The sequence below is a fragment of the Pan paniscus genome, chromosome 2, assembly GCF_029289425.2.
Source record: "Pan paniscus chromosome 2, NHGRI_mPanPan1-v2.0_pri, whole genome shotgun sequence".
In the NCBI taxonomy this organism is placed as follows: Eukaryota; Metazoa; Chordata; class Mammalia; order Primates; family Hominidae; genus Pan; species Pan paniscus.
In genome coordinates this window covers 169468578-169489487 of record NC_085926.1, presented here as the reverse complement: position 1 = coordinate 169489487, position 20910 = coordinate 169468578, and the positions used below count along the sequence as shown (strand labels likewise).

The 20910-nt window shown below is 39.1% G+C and overlaps 1 protein-coding gene across 3 annotated transcripts in view; it reads left to right on the top strand.

Annotated features, from left to right (window-relative positions):
* PLD1 (phospholipase D1) overlaps positions 1 to 8336 on the top strand; it is a 211984-nt gene extending 203648 nt beyond the window's left edge. For all 3 annotated transcript variants that reach the window (XM_034957720.3, XM_063603007.1, XM_034957721.3), the window contains 2 exons: positions 3792 to 3909; positions 5893 to 8336. In XM_034957720.3, coding sequence (XP_034813611.1) covers positions 3792 to 3909; positions 5893 to 6117 — 343 coding nt within the window. In that variant the 3' untranslated portion in view covers positions 6118 to 8336. The remainder of the gene's footprint in view (positions 1 to 3791; positions 3910 to 5892) is intronic.
* Positions 8337 to 20910: the final 12574 nt, after the last annotated feature.

Below are 20910 nucleotides of genomic sequence, written 5' to 3'. Positions count from 1 at the left end.
TTTTTTTTCCCCACCTGCCTTTTTCTGTATGCTTAGAATAGCTTCCTCAGCCTAAGATTAAACATTTACTTGTGTCTTCTCCTGGTGCTTGTTTGGTTTTACTTTTTACAATTAACATCTGCAGTGTATTTTAGTGTAAGAAGTGAGGTCGGGGTCCTGACTCTTTTTCTCAACTAACCAGATCATCTGGAACCTTACGATACGCAGTAGGACTCTTCGCCTCTCTTATCTGCAGTCCACCTTTAAGATACACTGAATCACTATCTGTTCTGGCTTCTCGCTAGTCTCTCTGTTATGCCATATTGAAAGTCTGTTTACTTGCATGCCAGTGTGATACCATGTAATTATTGTGGCTGTGCATTTTAAGACTACTTTTTGCCATACCACTTCTTCAAATTAGTATTCTTTTTCAAAATAATCTTGGTTATTCATAAACATTAATTCTTCCACATGGACTTTAGAATTGTTTACTCACGTTCTCTCAAGTTCTTATTAGTTTTATAAAATTGGAATTATAGCAGATTTATAGATGAAGAAAAAGAATTGACACCTTTATAATATTGAGTCATTTTGTTGAAGAACAAGGTATGGGCTTCAATTTATATGAATATTTTATTGTTCTTCAATAAAGCTTTGGGTTTTTATTATTGGTGTGGAGGAAGATTATTCTACAGTAAATAATTCATTTTTTTAATGCTGATCTTATACTTATGCTAACTTTGTTTCTTTTTCTTCGCATTTTTCAAATTGTGTTAAAGAGGCAGTTGTTCTTAAATAATTATTTTCACTTTGCCCCAATGGCAAACACAGATAATATATTTAAAAGCACCACAAAAACATTGTGTCAATTTTAGCCTCTTTTTATTAGGAAACATTCTCAAAGATAAATATTGTGGCCTAGACTACAACCATTTTTTTCACTTAAAAATGCAGTTTCACTCCATTTTCCATCTGGCCTATTTTAAAATAGAAATACAGAGACTTATTTCAATGTGAAATCAATTCTAAATAGAGACAGAATCAAACATGCACTAAATTTCACAGCTATAAGCTGAACAGTTCAAGTCCTAGAAAATTATCCAAACTTTGCAGATATAACCATCACTCAAGAGAAACCATTGTCCACACAATTAGGACTCAGAATCATTTAAAGTGATAGATATGAGGAACGGAAAGAACAGAAATAATTTTTTGTGGTTTTCCTACTGTCCCACTTTTTTTGATGAATAAGCAAATATTAAATAATTTTCATTAAATACATCAACATAAAATTAAACTAGTTTTCTCTCAAACTTTAGTCCTCAAAAGAACATCCAGAGTACTTCATATTATTTTTACTCTGCATTTAATATAAATTTCTTATAATTAAAATACTGCCAGGGAAAATAATATATTGCCTATTTTAGACTTATTTAAATACTTTTTCTACAAACAAGCCTTTACCTGATAGTTTGGTGGACACATTGGCTTATCTCTTGCTCTAATTTAAAAGCAAAGTTACAGAAAAACTCTTTCTGCTCAATTTTCAGCTTCTTAAATCTGGCCCAAATCAAAGGTATTATAGTAATTGACTTACTGTCATCATTTGTACTGTCATTCACATTTGATGCAGTAAAATTGTGCATTCAGTCTCAATTAGCAGCCAATGTCTATGTGCAAACATCTCTTAAATCTTTTTTTTAAAAAAGTTATTCTCGTGTAGTCTGAAGGAGGCACATTATTTGAAGTGGAAACAGAACTTTGAGGTTATAAAAGTCAAGAATCCTAGAAAGCCTATGGTGCCAGATCCATTTTTAAAAAATTTTTATACAGTGGAAAAAGTGCAGACTAAAACTAAAATGAGTGTCCTTTAATATCTACAGAATTGAACTTTTTCAGGAGTTGATAATGTTGGAGAAAACTGGGAAAATATGCATGCTTAATAGTGTATGTTTTGGTACAGCCTTTCTTGCAGTAATTTGCATATTCTCTGACCCAGGAATTCTAATTCTAAAATTTCTTCTAATGAAATAATCACAGAAATGTACAAAATCACATATGATGAATAAACTATGTTCATTGTAACACTGTTTATAATAATGAAAAATTGGAAATTACCCAAAAGTCCATAATGAACTAATTGGTTCAATAAATTTCACGTGATAGGAAACTCTGCAGCCATTAAAATGATGATGCAAATCTACATTTATTTAAATACAAGGAGGGTAACAATATAATGATGTCCAGTTGTTAAAGCCGGTGGTCAATTCTTATCTGAATTGGACAGTTCTCCTTGACATACTTCTTTGTGTGGTTTCAGGATTCCACATCCTCTGGCTTTTCTCCAGCCTCGCTGGTTCCTCCTCCTCTCCCTTACTGTTTTTTTTTTTTTTTTTTTTTTTTTTTTTTTGAGACGGAGTCTCGCTCTGTCGCCCAGGCTGGAGTGCAGTGGCGCGATCTCGGCTCACTGCAAGCTCCGCCTCCCGGGTTCACGCCATTCTCCTGCCTCAGCCTCCCGAGTAGCTGGGACTACAGGCGCCCGCCACCAGGTCCGGCTAATTTTTTGTATTTTTTTTTAGTAGAGACGGGGTTTCGTCGTGTTAGCCAGGATGGTCTCAATCTCCTGACCTCGTGATCCGCCCGCCTCGGCCTCCCAAAGTGCTGGGATTACAGGCGTGAGCCACCGCGCCCGGCCTCCCTTACTGTTGATGTACACCCGGTCCTCTTCTCTGTCTATACTCACTTATTTGGTGAACTCAGAAAAAAACATAGAGCCTATGAGCATGTGCATGAGGACAATTCTCAGATTTATATCTCTAAACAAGCCTTCTCTCCCAATCCCCAGTTCCATTTATCTACTGCCTACTCAGCACTGCCACTTGCATCTTTAATAGATGTCTCAACAGGCTCAAAATCGAATTCCTGATCTCCCACAAACCAGCTCTTCCCACAGAATTCCCTATCTCAGCTAAAGGCGACTACAGCTGTACATTATTATAGTTGCTCAAGACAAAAACCTTGCAGTCATCTTTGATGCCTCACTTTTTGACACACCCTACATTCACTCTATCAGTAAAACCTGTTGGCTCTATCTTCATCTCCACTGCCACCCAGGCCCAAGCCACCATCATACCTCACCTGGATTATGGGAGTAGCTCCTAAATGGGCTCCCTGTTTCAACCCTTGCCCCCCAGAGTGTGTTCTCAATACAGCAGCTGTATTTTAATATGTAAGTCAGATTCTGTCACTCCTCTGCACTGACGTCTACACTCTCCATTTCACTTAATATAAAAGCCAAAGCCTTACAAGGCCAATTTTCCTATTGCTCTTTCCAGATAGCACAGGTCTTCTTGGTATTATTTCAGCCTATCAAGTATGTGGGAAAAGGGCTTTGCCCTCAGTTTGAGTTCTAACTCCATTACTAGTGTGCCTCGAGACTTTAGTTTCCTATCTACAGAATGAGAATCATCTGTCCCGCCTACCACACAGGATTAAGGTGGAAGTGCTTTTTAATCCTAAAGCCTTCTCTAAGTACAAGAGTTATTATAATTTTCAAATATCACTTCTAAAACTTGTCTCGTTTGCTTGAGAATTTTTTGTTATGTCTAGTACGCTGTTTATGTATGGTCAATTCAGACAATAGTTTCTTTTATGTCAGGCACTCTGAGGATATGAGAGTAGCTAGGTCATGGTCTCTCAAATAATTTGCATATATATATATTTGCATATATAGAGATAGATATAATAGACATATATCCTGCAACAAACTGCTTTATCTCAGTTACTCAATGTGGAGGTCACTTGTATTTCAGGGTTGTCCTTGGCTATCTTGATGACCCAAGTGAGGACATTCAGGATCCAGTGAGTGACAAATTCTTCAAGGAGGTGTGGGTTTCGACAGCAGCTCGAAATGCTACAATTTATGACAAGGTGAAGTTCACGTATTCCCCTCCTCCGTTTCTTTTCACTGAATCTCATCACAAAAAGCATATTGTTATTTCTGCATATTATTGGTACAGGGTATTCTTAATAAACATAAAAAAGCTAATACATGTCCAGGTTGTAATAAAATACCTCTCTGTGGACCCTGAAAAACAAAGGCAAAAAGCATTGTGGATTTTGGTTTAGAAGAGGCTTTAGCAGCATTCCAATCTCTCCTGTGATGCAGGAATCCCATCAGCAGCATCCTTAGCACCTGGTTACCCAGCCTTTGTACATGTCTAGTGACAAAGAGAAGAGGGGCAGATGGCATAAAAAAACAAGCCACAGCTGAGTCCAGCCTAGCTCACCCCATTGCTGGTGTTATAACCTTGTGTTTAGTGACTTAACTTTCTGAGTCTCTTTTTCCTCTCCTATAAATTGGGAGGAATATTCACAAGGGTAGTTATGAGGACAAAGAATAGTCTAGTGAATGGTTTTAGCACATAGTGTATAGTAAACAGTATTCATCCTTATGATGAATCTTGTTAATATTAATAACAACATGTCATTTGTTGGACAGCTCTAGTTTTAGAAAGGTGTTTTAAAACCAGCTCCATTTGATGCATACCAAATGCATTGCCTGTGAAGTCTATCCTTTGGTTATAATAAAGAATGTAAAAGAGTTAAGAGTTGCCTAACAGTGGAACAGCTTACTTCGAAAAGTAGCTAGTTGCCCATCAGGGAAAACTATTCAAGCTGTGTTCTAGCCCAGACTAATTGACCATCTGTGAGAAGTTGGATAAGTCTGTGTTCTTCTTCATGACTTCCAGGTACAGACGTGAACCTCTTTAAAAAAAAAATTAGGGAAAATACGCAATTTTTCTCTTAGAGCCCCTTCCAGCAGAGAAACTTATTATTCTTAATGAAACATGTCTACTGTCCGTATAACCTTGTTTCTTTTCTTTCTTTCCTTTTATTTTTTTTAGTTGACATGGAGTCTCACCCTGTTGCCCAGGCTGGAGTGCAGTGGCATGATCTCAGCTCACTGCAATTTCTACCTCCTGGGTTCAAGTGATTCTCCTGCCTCAGCCTCCCGAGTAGCTGGGCCTACAGGTGCCCACCAGCACACCCAGCTAATTTTTGTATTATGATACAGGCTGGTCTTGAACTCCTGACCTCAAGTGATCCGCCTGCCTTGGCCTCTCAAAGTGCTAGGATTACAGCATGACCCAATGCGCCTGACCCCTGTATAACCTTATTTCATCCTGAGGACTGAAGGCCATGATCAAATAGGTCATGTGCATAGAGTCATTAAAATGTAATTTTACAAATGCAGTGCACAGCCTTATTTGGGTCCTGGATTTGGGGGAAAACATCTATAAAAGACATTTTGGGGATAACAGGATAAATCTGAGTATGAAGCATAACTTAAATGACATTATATAATTAATTTTCTTAGGTGTGAGAATAGTGCTGTGATTATATAGGCACATGTCCTTATTCTTAAGACATACATGCAGAGAAGTATTCAGGGGTGAAGTGTTATGATATCCAAAACTCATTTTCAACCAGCAAAGTAAGTGTTACATATTAACAATTGATAATGCTATGTAAAGGTACAGATATGAGCCTCTTTCAAGAAAAGTTAGGGAAAATATTATATGCAATATTCCTCTTAGACCAGAAGCTCCAGTGAAATTCAGGGATGATTATTATCCAAAAAAAATTAACCTTAATGTGGGGTAACATTAGTGTAATTTCTTGCCACTAGCCATGATTTTTTAAATGGAAGCAGATCTATCTATTTGTAGCAGATCTATCTATTGTTGGTTATAAGATAACCAACTCTTAAATCAGGTCTGTGCTGTAACATAAGACTAATAATATGTTTCATACAACAGAGGTCTTGTCTGTTGGAATAATTATTTTCCATAAAGGCCATGTGCTCGCTTTTAAACTTTTCACTCATTTTTCTATTTATGCTCTAATCAGGTTTTCCGGTGCCTTCCCAATGATGAAGTACACAATTTAATTCAGCTGAGAGACTTTATAAACAAGCCCGTATTAGCTAAGGAAGATCCCATTCGAGCTGAGGAGGAACTGAAGAAGATCCGTGGATTTTTGGTGCAATTCCCCTTTTATTTCTTGTCTGAAGAAAGCCTACTGCCTTCTGTTGGAACCAAAGAGGCCATAGTGCCCATGGAGGTTTGGACTTAAGAGATATTCATTGGCAGCTCAAAGACTTCCACCCTGGAGACCACACTGCACACAGTGACTTCCTGGAGATGTCATAGCCAAAGCCAGGCCTGACGCATTCTCGTATCCAACCCAAGGACCTTTTGGAATGACTGGGGAGGGCTGCAGTCACACTGATGTAAGGACTCTAAACATCAGCAAGACTTTATAATTCCTTCTGCCTAACTTGTAAAAAGGGGGCTGCATTCTTGTTGGTAGCATGTACTCTGTTGAGTAAAACACATATTCAAATTCCGTATACCAAAATCCATTTCCTTTGTAACAAGAATTTACCGGTAACTGTTATCTAGGTTGCCAAAAGTTGTCTGAATCTCCTTATTCTTCTCTGATCTTCATTTATGCAGCCAATGTCTAGCTGGACCTGCCCTCATCTTGCAGTTCATACAGGCACTGTTTGAGAAATTGTTTATTATTAGATGTTGTAATGCTGCTTCAAGATTCTTCATGGTTACATGGGATGCCCCTGCTCATCTGGTCCTGAAGTAGTAAGAGGATATAGTCATTATTCCTTTTCAGTCACTGTACGAACACGGCAGACTTTAGCCTACACAGTAGACTGTGTTAGGCACTTCTGGTAACATTGACACTATATCTTGACACCACGAAGCAACAGGAAGGAATAAATTCCAATATTGAGACAGAGATTTATTTCATTTTGCTCCCAAAGGCACTGACAACATGAGTCCTTGTGATTAGGCCCACCTGATCAAATGTAAAAACATGCATGGGATATTTGATTACATAACAACCAGCTAAAACTGAGAGCACACAGCCTTCGGAAACCCCCAAGGTGTCGAGGGGGATCAGATCCAGATAAGAGAAGATGATTCCTTCTAGTCCTGTAAAATTTCCTGTCATCCTTAGCTGCTGGGTTGATTGAAATTTGATCTCTACATTTCAAAATCAAACCAGTGAATACAGTTTGTCTTTCAAGAGAATCAGAGGCATCATAACTCCTACCAAGTTAGTAAGTATGAGTCTAACCTTGTTTGACATTCAGGTCTTCTGCTACGTTATCTTCTTTGAGAAAAATTAATTGATTATAAAATATGTGCTACTTCACTTACATTATTAAATATGTATTAACGCCTCTCACCAGGGCTTCCAGTGAAGTTACAATGCCCTAGTCTGTGAATTAGTCTGGAAACGTGTTTTTCCTTTTCGGATGTTAGAGTACCCTTTGATAAACTAAATTTTACTAAGCTGAACAACTCTGACAGTCTAAAGAGCTAATGTGGGTTACCAAAAGGCCTGTACCTGTAAAACAAAGTGCAGGTGTAATGATTATACGTGTCTATGGATTACCTGGACATACTCTCATTTGGGTTGTTCTTCAAAGAAGCAAGCAGCCGATCCCTGTTTTCATAAAGCTAATACTTCAGTTGGAAAAATTAAACAGGAGCACAAAGTCAGGAATAGGGGTTAGCAGAAGAGAGAAATAGTGTCACATCAAGGGCAGGATCTCATAGCTAGGGAACATTTCACAAATAAGGTGAGATTTTGTAACCAATAATAAAAATGAGTGTTTTTATAAGTAAATAACTTATTTTTCATATGGCTAAAGATGGTAAAATGACTTCATTCTATAGCCATTGTAAATAAGAATTTGCTATTGATGAAAGAAGTTCAGATTGGCATTTGAAGTATTGAGTGTATGGGATCTCTAAGGATTTCTTAGATTTTATATTTAAATATTTTTTAAACCTTAGAGGAGTCAACAAACTGGCTCTTGATTTTCAGCACCCTACTCTCATGAAAAAAGCCTGAAAGGACCCTTTCCCTTATAAGTAATTTAATCCAATTTCTCCCCATTTTATAGATGAGGAAACTGAGGCTCAGATCAGATGAGAACTCACTTAAATCCACTCAATGTATAGATGGTAGAGCTGGGACTAGCAACATTGCTGCAGCCCATTGTTGGCCTCTCTCTTCGCTTTATCATTGCCCAAGAATGAGGATATGCAGTAAACAGAATTCAGGCAAGATACTTCTAAGCTGTTTTGAACCCTCTGATATTTTGTATTTATGTGTTTGTCTGTCTCCCCCTACTAGAATGTAAGCTCCATGGGGCAGGGACTTCACTGTATTTTGTTCATAGTGTATCCCCAGAGCCTGAACCAGTGCTTGGCACATAGGAGATGGCAATAAATGCTTGTAGAATTAATAAACAAGGTGAAGGAGAGAGCTAATGAAAATCTTAGTCTTGTATAAGAAGTCTTACTACTGCTTTCTATGGCAAGTTCCTTTTCTATTGCATCTTCCCAAAGGCAAGATGCTCATCTGCAAAGAGGTGATAAGATTTACTTGGAGGGATTTTGTGGAAAATTCAGTGCAATAATTGCTTTTTTTTTTTTTTTTGCAGTAGCAGTTTACATAGTACAGCATTCTGCAAAAATTGCATGAAATGTGGACACAAGATGTACTGTATGACTTAATTACCTGTCATTCTCTGACACCATTACTACCTACTAGAAGTTCAAATAATTTATCTTTAACACTGCAATATCTGATAAACCTTTTAAAATGTAAATAATTCAAAGCCTTGAAAATCTATCATGAATCTGCTCAACATTTCAAAGTGACTATTTTGAAATGCCTATAAATGCTATATACCTGACATCCTGCTAATTTCTGTAATAATTTTTGTTTTCAAGAGGGAAAAATTCTAGTATTACAAAAAATGAATGATGGAAAGTGGCCATGGTCCATTAAAGCTATTCAGATTGGCCACGTTCAGTCGTCGGAGGATAGCCTTAGCATAGCAAGTCTGGTGCGGGCGTTTGTTCTGAATCTAGTGTCCAACCCGTGACTCACCCTTCGGTGGGATGTTTTTAATTCTCACCTGGAATGCATCACAGGGAGGCATGGAGAGCTGGTCATTAGATAATTGTGTGGCATACTGTAAAACAAAATGTTTATTTTCAAAGCACTTTTGAAAGGAAATTTTGTCTATAAGTACTCAAGATATGGACAGTTAATTTCTTATGTAAGAACTTGGGAAATTATAATATCATGAATTAATACTTTTCCAGACAAAAACAACAAGCTGAGAAGTCATTTTGCAGATATAAGACTAGGAAAAATAGATTTATGTATATAGAGCCTGAACTTTTTCTGCATCTCCTCATTTCTTTTTTTTTCTTTTTCTTTGTTTTGTTTTCTCTTTTTTTTTTTTTTTTTTTTTTTTTGAGACTGGGTCTTGCTCTGTGGCCCAGGCTGGCAGTGGTGTGATCTCAGCTCACTGCAACCTCTGCCTCCTGGGCTCAAGCAATCCTCCCACCTCAGCCTCCTGAGTAGATGGGACTACCAGTGCATGCCACTACACCCAGCTAATTTTCGTATTGTTTGTACAGATAGCATTTTTCCATCCCAATGCCAGGCGGGCGGATTGCTTGAGCTCCCTCCCCTGTGCTGGGATTGCAGGTGTGAGCCACCGCACTGGCCTCCTCATTCCTTATTCCTTCAATCTCTATCCCCTACCACAGCACCTTCTTGTTATGTAAAAATTATTTCAAAAGACAAGAAAAAGTATTCTGGAAAAAAAATTAGGCCTTATATTAGTCTGCTCAGGCTGCCAAAACAAGATGCTCTAGACTGGGTGACTTAAACAACAGAAATTTATTTTCTGACAATTCCAGAGACAGGAAGTTGGAAATCAAGGTGCCTGTATGGTAGGTTTCTGGTGAGGACTCTTCCTGGCTTGTCGGCCACCTTCTTACCATGTGCTCACATGGCCTGTTTGTGTGAGCACAGGAGGCAGAGGGCAAGCTCTCTGGTGTCTCTTCTTCCAAGGCCACTAATCCTATAATGAGCATCCTACTCTCATGACGTCATCTAACCCGAATTACTTTCCAAAGGCCCCATTTCCAAATACCATCACATCAGCGATATGGGCTTCACATGAGCTGGGAGGGAAGACACAAACATCATTCAGTCTATAATAAATATTCACTTAACTCATACTTTAAAGTGACTGACAAAATACAATTTTTTCACATAGGTCATTGTTCTTTTTAACTTGCCTGATCTGATGTGGCACCTGAGCATTTTCTGGTACCTGTCACCCTCCGTAGCAGGGGTGACAAGGACTTGTCATGTCTCCTTAGTCCTCTACTATTTCTTATACAAAAGGAGCAAATGCTAAAGGATTTTAAGTGTGCTTAGTATATATTTGTATTTCCTTGGACTATTCATTGAGGTCAACTACTACTGGAAGTTTGGTGATCTAAAATGAGTTTACCCAGGCCTAGGCCTTGAGAGATTCTTGAATCTAGAAATCCACTGGAAAAGGAATTCATCTGCCTCTATGAATAAGATGCAAGTAGAAGAATCAATAGATATGCATTTTTTTAAAAAGGGGCAAGTATCATAATACGATTCCTACTGTCAATTTAATTCATATATAAGATGTTCCTGGTTTTCACTTGAGATTGGAAGGATTCATTAAAGGAGTCAAAAATTCCCAGCTTAATTTTATAGGTTATTTTATTTTTCCTTTATACCATTCATAATTTTTAATTTAAAAGTAATCAAACACTGGATAAATGAAAATCTATCACACTAATCATTTTATTTTATTTTATTTTATTTTATTATTTTATTGAGATAAAGTTTCACTCTTGTCACCCAGGTTGGAGTACAGTGGTACAATCTTGGCTCACTGCAACCTCCGCTTCCTGGGTTCAAGCCATTCTCCTGCCTCAGCCTCCCGAGTAGCTGGGATTACAGGTGCCTGCCACACCTGGCTAATTTTTTGTTGTTGTTGTTTGTTTGTGTTTTTAGTAGAGACGGGGTTTCATAATATTGGCCAGGCTGGTCTTGAACTCCTTACCTCAGGTGATCCACCCGCCTTGGCCTCCCAAAGTGCTGAGATTACAGGCATGAGCCACTGTGCCTGGCCACACTAATCATTTTAAACCTTTACGTTTTAAAATTAGGTTCAATGGTAGTCCAACCAAAACATGGGCTCAATCAGTCTTCCCTATTTCCAAGCAACTGTCATTCTTCACTTTATTCTAGATAAGTGCATTTAAGTGAATGTCATTCTAGCTCTGTGTAATGCTAAGAAATACAACGTCATACCCTCCCAATGTATATTCCACTTGGCTTCTTCACATAAAATGGACTACACCAACAGCACTGATGCTCTGCATTTTAAAAATTCATACCAAATTATTCCAGTTGGAGCACACACACACTCTGACACAAAAAGCAAATATTGGATGATGAACATCCATTCAGAATATCCAGATATTCTGGAGAGAACTGGAGCTCATAGCCTTCCCTCTAGGGCAGGTTTGGCAAACTAAGTCTGGGCCTCCTGTTTTTGTAAATAAAATGTTATTGAAACACAGCCACACTCATTCATTTATATGCCCTCATGATTGTATGATCCATAAATCCTAAAATATTACTATCATTAAGACAAAACTTGCTGATCCTTCCTACAGAAAGCAGAAGATATCCAGACAGGGTACCTCAATCAGGCAGATTTGGAGGAGTTTTAATCTCCTCCATCAGTAGAGTTTTCAATTCTCCCTATCCCAGGCCCCAACAGTTTACAATGTGTTCATTATAAGAACATAGCCAAATACTTTCAGGAATTAAAATTACATGGTTTTTGGTTCTGGAAAGAGAAGTGGTCAGCTAAAGCAGGTATCTCCCAGACAAGCACTCGTCAACATGCATGGTGGAACATGCTTGTAACTGAAGTGTAATGCATATGAGGAGGGATAGGCCTAAGTGTTGTATTTATAATTGGAATTGTGAAATCAAGAAACTTGGTTTCCCTGAATTATCCTTCTGTGAAGTGTTGGAAATGATACATGTATCCCTTTGTAGCTTCACAGTCAATGCTTTCTATATCCCTTAACTACTTTTTCTTTAAATATCAATTAATTGAGCAATGAAAAGTGTGAAATCAGCAGTGTGCCTCTATTTGAAAATAAGATTCCTCTTTCTGCATGTGGGGCTTTTGGAGCCAGTATGCTGTATGTCTCAGATGAAGACAGCAATGTGTGCCTCTAGAGACCTCCTCTGCACACAAGCATGTGTCCCCACGAAGGTCCGTTGTAGATTCCGAGTGCATTACAGAGGCATAGCTCCCTGGCCCCTGCCCAGGCCTCTGTCACCTTAAGGTGTGCTGATACCTTGATGAGGTGAATTTATTTTAAAAGACCAACATGGCATTCGATAAGCACATACTGTGCAGGGCCCAGTCAGGATGCTGGGGTTGCATCAATGAACAAGTCACACCAGGTTCTCCTCCTTTGTGGTACTCTCCCTTTAGCAAATGGAGACTACAAAGCTATTTCCATTCTCAACATGAGAAAATGCATGAAATAAGATGCAATTGGGTGGAAGTGTAGGAATTTTCCCAAGCTAGGGAGAATAGCAAAGACTGATAAATGCTGAAGACACCAGAGTATGAACCAGGAAGCAACCATGGTATGGAAGACACCAGAGTATGAACCAGGAAGCAAAATATTACCAGTACCAATGACAATAATAATAGTTAAGATTTTAGTGGCTTTGTTGGCCACAGCCTCTTCTAGGCACTTCAGATTTTAGTTCATTGACTACTTTTATAACTGGCTGTCTGCAGGTCAGGGGGCCAAACATACTCCAGTGCTCTCTGAACCCCAAGATTGTCCTCTACCTCCACTTAAAGCCCCTGCAGCCTTACATGTAACCCCCAGGCCCATGAGGTATAAGTGTGGAACTAACCAGCAAGTAGTAGTGGGAAAAGCATGGGCTGCAACATTACTGAGCTCACCTAAAAGCTTGGCCTTGCCAATTGCCAGCACTGGGAGCTCCTTGAGCAGATGAACCTCTCTAAGGTTTTCAGCAGCATGGTAATAAGGCCATGGGAGACCTAGCAAAAAGCACAATGTTTGGCATATAGTGGGTGCCTTCTACCAAATCAGTGCTAGCTGCTGCAACTGCCTTTCGTTATTCTCTTAAAGTGAGGGCGTCTTGAAGAGAGAGGACACACACAACCCATGACCACCACATCTTTGGTCTGGATGTTAGGTCATCCAGACCAAACTGCCAAAGAAACTAGAAGAGCTACTCAGCTGAACCCAGCCCAAAACGCTGACCCACAGAATTATAAGCAAATAAAATTGTCACTGTCTTAGCCACTAAGTTTTAGAGTGGTTTGTGACACTGCAATAGATCATTGATAGAGTCACGCTTCTTCAGGGTATTCTGTTTTTCCTTTTTCACATTCTAATTGCTCTACGATCTTCTGGCTTCTAGCCACTCCACCTAAACTGATCCACCTCTGTTTTTCTACTCTTTAGTAATATATAAGTGGAGGAAAACAGCCTGTTGCATGATAAGAATGACACCCTTCTTGAAGCGAAACTGCCATGATGATGGATGTTTGATTCCTGCATATCAAGGTGTTCTGCAGCAAGGTTCTTAGATAATACCTGTAGCATAGATAACCCCTCATAAAGATGCTTATCTCACCTCCCTCTAGCCCAGATCTCTCCCCTAAACTCCAGACATGCCTGAAGATTAGATATTTCTACCTGCTTTCTTCACGTGCTCCTCAAACTCAACAACACAGCCTATCCAAAATGACAACCATCATCAGTACTCTCTTCCAGTCCGCGGTCAATGCTCCCACAGGGCTCCTTCTGTTGTTCCTTGTATTAAGGAACAGCCCCACCAGCCACCAACTGCCAAACTGGAAAATAATTATCATTCTTGATTCCCCCCTTTCTCTTACCTTCTCCATATCATTAGCCACCAAATCTATCAATTCCACTACCTCAATGTCTCCCAATTGCTTTCAATTATTTTTCCTCCCAATGCCACTTCCTACTCCACCTTGGTCACCATCACTTCATCTACATTAACTAGTCTGTCAAGTCTGGTCACTCCCAGATTTATTCATTGCAGTCAGAGATATTTTTTAAATGTAAGTCTGGTCATATCTTTTCCAGCTTAAATTCCTTTGAGAGATTTTGTTTTAGGGTAAAGTCCTAGCAAGGTTCTGCAAGGCTCTTTATAGACTGCCCCCTTTTTAATCCTCCAGCTGAATCACCTCCTGCTGCTGCTCTTCTTTTGAGCAATACTCAGTTTGGCTCCTGTATATCCCTTTCTTAAAGCCTATTTTTTTTCTCCTAAGTAGCCTTCTTTGACCCACGCCCCCACCCCACTCTGGCTTAGTATTGTGGCCTCCTGGGTGCTGCCATAGCATGCTGTCCTTTTCACAGCATTCCCACACCATATATGATGCCTGCTACAGTAGTACCCTGAGCTCTAAGCAATGGGAGCTCATGAACCACGACTGTCTTGGGCATTGGGGCACCTCCAGGACCTAATGTACTTCAGACAGACCATATGCATAATAGATAGTTGGTAGAGAAAATGAATAAATCTGAAAAAGAGATGAATGGAAAAAGAGAAGGATAGCAGATTGCTGCACACTTGCCAAGATCTAGGAAGAATAGAAGTGTTTAGACTGTGTCACTGCCTGAACTAGAAAGGTCACATTTAAATTGACAATAAAAAGAAGAAGGCATATAGTAGGGCTGTCTACTGTGGCAACTTCATTCTCAGCCAGCCTCTCAAATGGTCAAGGGCAACCAGCAAGAGGTGAGGCAAACGGGAACCTGTGCTGATTGCATTAATTTTATGTCTTGTTCCATCGACAGGGAATTGAGAAGTGGTAGAGTTGGAGGGGAAGAAAATTTTGGTTTTACACATCTTGGCATTTGGCTACATTCTGTCTGATATGTTTTATTTGGGTTCCCCCTAAAGCAAACCCTGAGACAAAGATTTGAATGAAGGTAGTTTAATTAGGATGTGTTCTGAGGAAGCACATGCATGGGAGTGGGTAAGCAAGGGAAGGGCAAAGCCAATAAATGGTGCATTAAAGAACAAGTTACCACTGATGGCAACACGGCCCTTACCCACTGAAGGCTCTGAGGCTTGAGGAGACTGACACTGAAGGTCACCCCTGGGGCTGTAAACCCCCAACACTCCTGGAGCTTCCCTGCACACAGTTTCAGCTTCCCTGCATGCAGTTGCTGGGTCAGAGAGAGCCAGCAAAGAAGCAGAGAGAAACCCATTCAGGGCAAAGCTGTCAACTTGGTGGGAACTGGCCCCTGTGGCCGCAGGTAAACTCAGAGCAGGCTGAGGGTCTATGTGGTTGGACATCAACAACACCAGGTTGAATAAACCTTTAATTTTTCACAATAGTTGGTACAGCTGTTATAGAAAAATATTCTGGAGTTTCCTAAAAAAAATTAAAACTAGAACACCATATGACCCAGTATTCCCACTCTGGGTATATATCCAAAGGAAATGATATCAGTATCTCAAAGAGAGATCTGCATTCTCATGTTCATTTTGGCATTATTCACAATAGCCGAGATATGGAATCAATCTAAGTGTCCACCAACAGATGAATGGATAATGAAAACGTGTTGAATGGAATATTATTCAGCCATAATAAAGATGGAAATCCTTCCATTTGTGACAACATGGATGAACCTGGAAAATATAATGCTAAGTGAAATAAACCAGACTCAGCAAGACAAATACTGGGTAATCTCACTTATATGTGCAATCTAAAAAAGCCAAACTCATAGAAGCAGAAGGTAGAATGGTGGTTGCCAGAGGCTGGAGGGTAGGGGCAGTGGAGGAAGTGGGGAGATGTTGGTCAATGGGTATAAATTCAGTTATAAGATGAACAAGTTCTGGGATCCAACAGTCAGCACAGCATGGTGACTATTAGCTACTAGTACTGTACTGCGTACTTGAAATTTGGTAAGAAAGTGGGTCTTAAATGTTCTCACCACATAGGAAAAAATAGGATAATTATGTGAGGTGATGCATGTGTTTATTGGCTTGATTATGATAATTATTTCACAAAGTACATGTATATCAAATCATCACATTCTATACCTTAAATATATACAGTTTTTATTTGTCAGTTACACCTCAGTAACGCTGGGGGTGGGGAATTTCACAATGTTGTAATTCTTATCCATTCTAGAAGCATGTAATTTCCCTCACGACAGGAATATTCTAACTTTTTATGCCCTTTGTACTGGGCTTATCACAATCCTGAGCATATTGTTCAAGTTATGCAAAAATTGAATTGAAAAGTTGCCACCTCAATCCTCTTCCCCCAAGGCTTCCTATGCTTATGATATTTGAGATTCATTAGGCCAATTCATAAAGCTCAGGGGAGAACCAAAGAAATAAAAGCCGTTTTTATATTAGAGTGATGCAGTAAGAAGTGGATTTCTAAATTTTCCTTTGGTATTTATAAAGTCTCCATCATTTTTTAAAACATAAAATACAGTTAAAGCTGTGATAATGGAACTAAACGTCAGGTCACAATCTCATTTGACAACAGAAAATTAAAATTATACAGTTTTCCCCAAGATATTTGACTATTTCCTTTCTAGAATAGACAAAAGGGCTGGTTTAGAATTGTACTGATAACTCAGGAAGCTAACGTTTGGTGATTGAGAAACAACAAAAAGGGTACTTTTGAAAAGTCTTTGAAAATAAAGACACTATTTTCTGAGCTTCTTTTTCATATCCCTTCTTCATTAACCAGAAACTTTACACTGCAATGTGTTCTCTACATATAGATGCAGGGACCTTATGGTGGAGGCTAAAATCAGGAGGTTCTTGATTAGCAGCTGGAATCACCCTCTCCACACCCTGCTATTGATATGCTTTTCATTCCTGGAACAGCAACCCAGATCTGTGTCAAAGACACCACCTTGTTTTGAAACTGGTCTGTGGTGTCATCGAATGCTCCTCTTCTCTTTTACTACCATGCTTTCATATGCCCTCTTTTTCAAAGTCTAAATGTATTTTTCCAACTTTTTTTCTTAACTAGTTGTGGACCTCTAGTGCAAAGGATTGAGTTAATCACATCCCTCAATTCAAGGCCTAGTAAGATCCCCTCTCTTGCTTAATTCATTTATTTATTTTTTATCTCCATACCATATTCATCTTTCTTCTTCTTGCAATAGACATGCATTTCAACATATTTTACGTATATATTTTCATGTATGTCCTTGCAAAATGTATATTGTCATTTTGTGAATTTTTATTTACATGAATGATGTATGTTGCATTCTATTTCTGACAATACACTGTTTTTAAGATCCAACCATGTTGATGTATGTAGTTCTAACCTTTTGTGTTTAATCATTGTATTTAATGTTAAGTGATCACTACACTTTGTCCATCACTTTGGCAAAAATTGACACCTGGGTTACCTCCAACTACCCACTACCACAAATACGCTGCAATGAAAATCCTCATCCCAGAACACATGGACACACCGTGGGGAACAACACACACTGGGGCCTGTCGGTGCCGGGCTGGGGGATGGGGGGAGGGAGGGCGTCAGGAAGAATAGTTAATGGATGCTGGGCTTAAATACCTAGGTGATGGGTTGATGTGCACAGCAAACCCCCATGGCACATGTTTATGCATGTAACAAACCGGCACATCCTGAACATGTACCCCAAAACTTAAAAGTTGAAGAAAAAAAAAGAAAACAAGAAAATCTTTATCCCATAGGGCTGCTCACAACTGGGCAGGTGGCTTCCCTCAGAGTGAGTGATCTAAGAAAGAGCAAAGCAGAAGTCACAGATCTTTTATAATCTAGCTTTGGAAGTCACAAATTATCATTACAATGATACTCTATTTGTTACACCAGTCAGCCCTACTCAATGTGGGAGAAGACTATGCTACAACATGAACACCAGGAGGCAGGGATTATTAGAGTCATCTTGGAGGTTAGCTGCCACACACATTGGACATGAGGCTCCTTTTTTTTTTTTCCAGATTTCTTGTTTTCCCATATAGATATTTGAGTGTGTGTGTGTATGTGTGTATGTGTGTGTTTCTCTGCTTTTTGCATGAATTGATTATTGTGTGATAGCTCTGCTTCCCAGGAGATGTACCTTCCTGTGCTTACAAAAATTCCAAAGCCTTTGTCTTCATATTCCCACTGAGTTCTATTATAAGAATTGTCAAATTGTTGCCAAATGCTGTTCATAAAAAGGAAAGTCATGACAAGTTTTCAACACCTGGAAAAAAAGCCCATCATATTCAAGAACCTGAATTTGATTAAGCCATGATATTTTTGAACACTTAAGCCAGCCTAAACTCTTCTTTCTATTGTTGCACATAGTGGGATTTGTTTCAACTGATTTTATTTTCATTTTTTGAAATATATTCTTAAATAACATGTGTAGATTAGTGAGATTGTTGGCCTTTTATTAAAAGTCAAAAGAAGTATAGAAAGGAAAAGCATCCTTTTGACACTTTTATAGGTCAGATAGAACTATAACAAAGGATGGTTTTTAAACAAAATGTTTTATTACAAGAGAAAATGGTTATTACAACAACTCTGAAATAATATCACATGAAAAATGAAAATAAATATTCTTTTTGTTTCTACTAGTCTGTGGCCCTTGAGTTTTTCAACACATTTTTGCACATCAAATAAAAGGTTAAGGGATATGAATAATAGCAATACAACAGAGAATCAAATATTCATTTTTCATTAGGAAAATATAAAAAGAATGTAAGCTGATCCTTACCATTTTTAATTTATTGAAGCAAAAATGTCTTTCAGCATGAATGCAGTATTACCATCCAAAGGAGGATGTGCGTGAGCATTGAGAGTCCAAGGGGAAAAGAAAGTCACTCAATCTGAGTGCTTCTCCCATCATGTAGGCCAGGGAGATGAATTATTTGCTGAGAAATCCACCTGAATTTATAGAGTTACCACAGTTGAGAGCCTCAGCACTGAAGCAAACCACTGCAACACAATTTTAATCTTGGTTACTAATTCCTTTTATTTTGGGGTTCCCAGTGTGTTTGAGGCTCTCAAAGAGTTCCTCACTGCTCTGCCGAAAAAAGCACATGACAGGCCATTAACAGCCTCCTATGGGAAACCTGCCTCTCAGAAAGCTTGGTACGTCCTTCCCAACTTGTGTTTGACTTGAGTGAGAGAGACACAGGCCAAGGGACCAATGATTTATCCACTTCCCAGACCACGCCAAAACCAGTAAACCTCAAGCAAGACTGGACAGATTTCTTTTTGCCTTGCTTGATCTCTCCAGAGATTTGTAGTTAGGAGTGGAAATTTGGAGAAATGAAAGATAATGATATTACTTGAACAGTCATTACAGGCCATGCTTCTGGTTTACTGTTGGGAAAACTGGGGCGAGGGCTTGTGGTAAGGAATACATGAGTCCTTAAGTGAAAGTGTTCTGAAATTTTAAATGCTCATATAATACAAAGCCTGTGTCCAAGGCCAGAAATAGCTTCAGGATTACTTCAGGATTTTTGTCTTAGGCTTGGCAATTCCAGATAGTATATACTGGACCCAGATACCCTGAATTTTCTCTGGTAAATATATCTCCTCTACTTGATAGCAAGGAGTCAGGGCCAGGAAAAAGTTTGAACCTCAGATGGGATGGGCTGATGTGTGATGGGTGTTTTCACCACAGACCATGTTGCTTTACATTTTTCACTTCGGGATCTTTATTCATCAGGGCACACTAGGGACACATCATAGATATTGTCAAGGTAAGCCTACGGAAGGCAGGCATAATACCAGTCAATACTTCACCCTCCTCCAAAGAGCTGCAAGCACTTCCAACTATGCTTTCAGAGTAGCTGCTTATGAAAGATCAGACCAGTTGCTACTTTTTTTTTTCTCACATTTTATGGAGCAACAAACTGAAAGATTAAATGACACAGACAAGGTCTGAATAATGAGTAGAGAGAATGGAACAGAACTTCCGGAGGCTTCACTCTCACTGAGTAAGACCCCACTACGACCTCCCTATGAGGTTGAGAGAGTGAGCCCAGCTAAAGCAGCCTGTAAGTTCCCTCTCCCTCAGTCACATTCTCAGGCTACAAATAACATTAACCATAGCCCTGGTTTAAATGCTTCCTGGCCTTCTCCATTTCAGCTGCAAAATTTCCAAAGATTTGTTTGATTTTCAGATCTTACTTTCAAAGCATTTGGAGAAATGTTTAAACATATACAAATGCAACTCTGAAAAAAAAACTCCACATAAGTCTATTGGCTCAATTAGTCTTTAGACAAAGGTAGTATTGTTTAACAGTTAAGAGAATGGAACTTGAAGTCAAATCTCAGCTCTGTCAGTATTTTAGTTGGTATCTTCGGGCAAGTTACACAATCACTCTAAACCCTGTTCTCATAGGCTTCTGTTTCTCTGGAGAACCCTGACTAGTGCATGGGTTGTTTCTAGGATGTTAGTTCTGCTTCTCTGGAGAACCATGACTATTATATATTATATATATAATCTCATAAGAGATTTCTTATGAAAATTAGCTCACATGTTTATGGAGGACAAGAAGTCCTACTATCTGCTGTCTGCAAGCTGAAGAACCAGAAAAGCCAGTGGTATAATTCAGCTTGAGGCCAAAGGCCTGAGAAACAGGAGCTTGGATGTCTGAGAGCAGAAGCTGGATGTTCCAGCTCAAGGATAGAGAGCAAGAATTTGGCCTTCCTCTGACTTTTGTTCTATTCAGGCTGTCAATGGATTGGATGATGTCTGCCCCCCACATTGGTTAAGTGTGGATCTTCTTTACTCAGTCCACTGATTCAAATGCTTGTCTCTTTCACCAACACCCTGCAGACACACCCAGAAATAATGTTTTACCAGCTATCTGGGCATCCCTTAACCCAATCAAGCTAACACTTAAAATTAACAATCACAC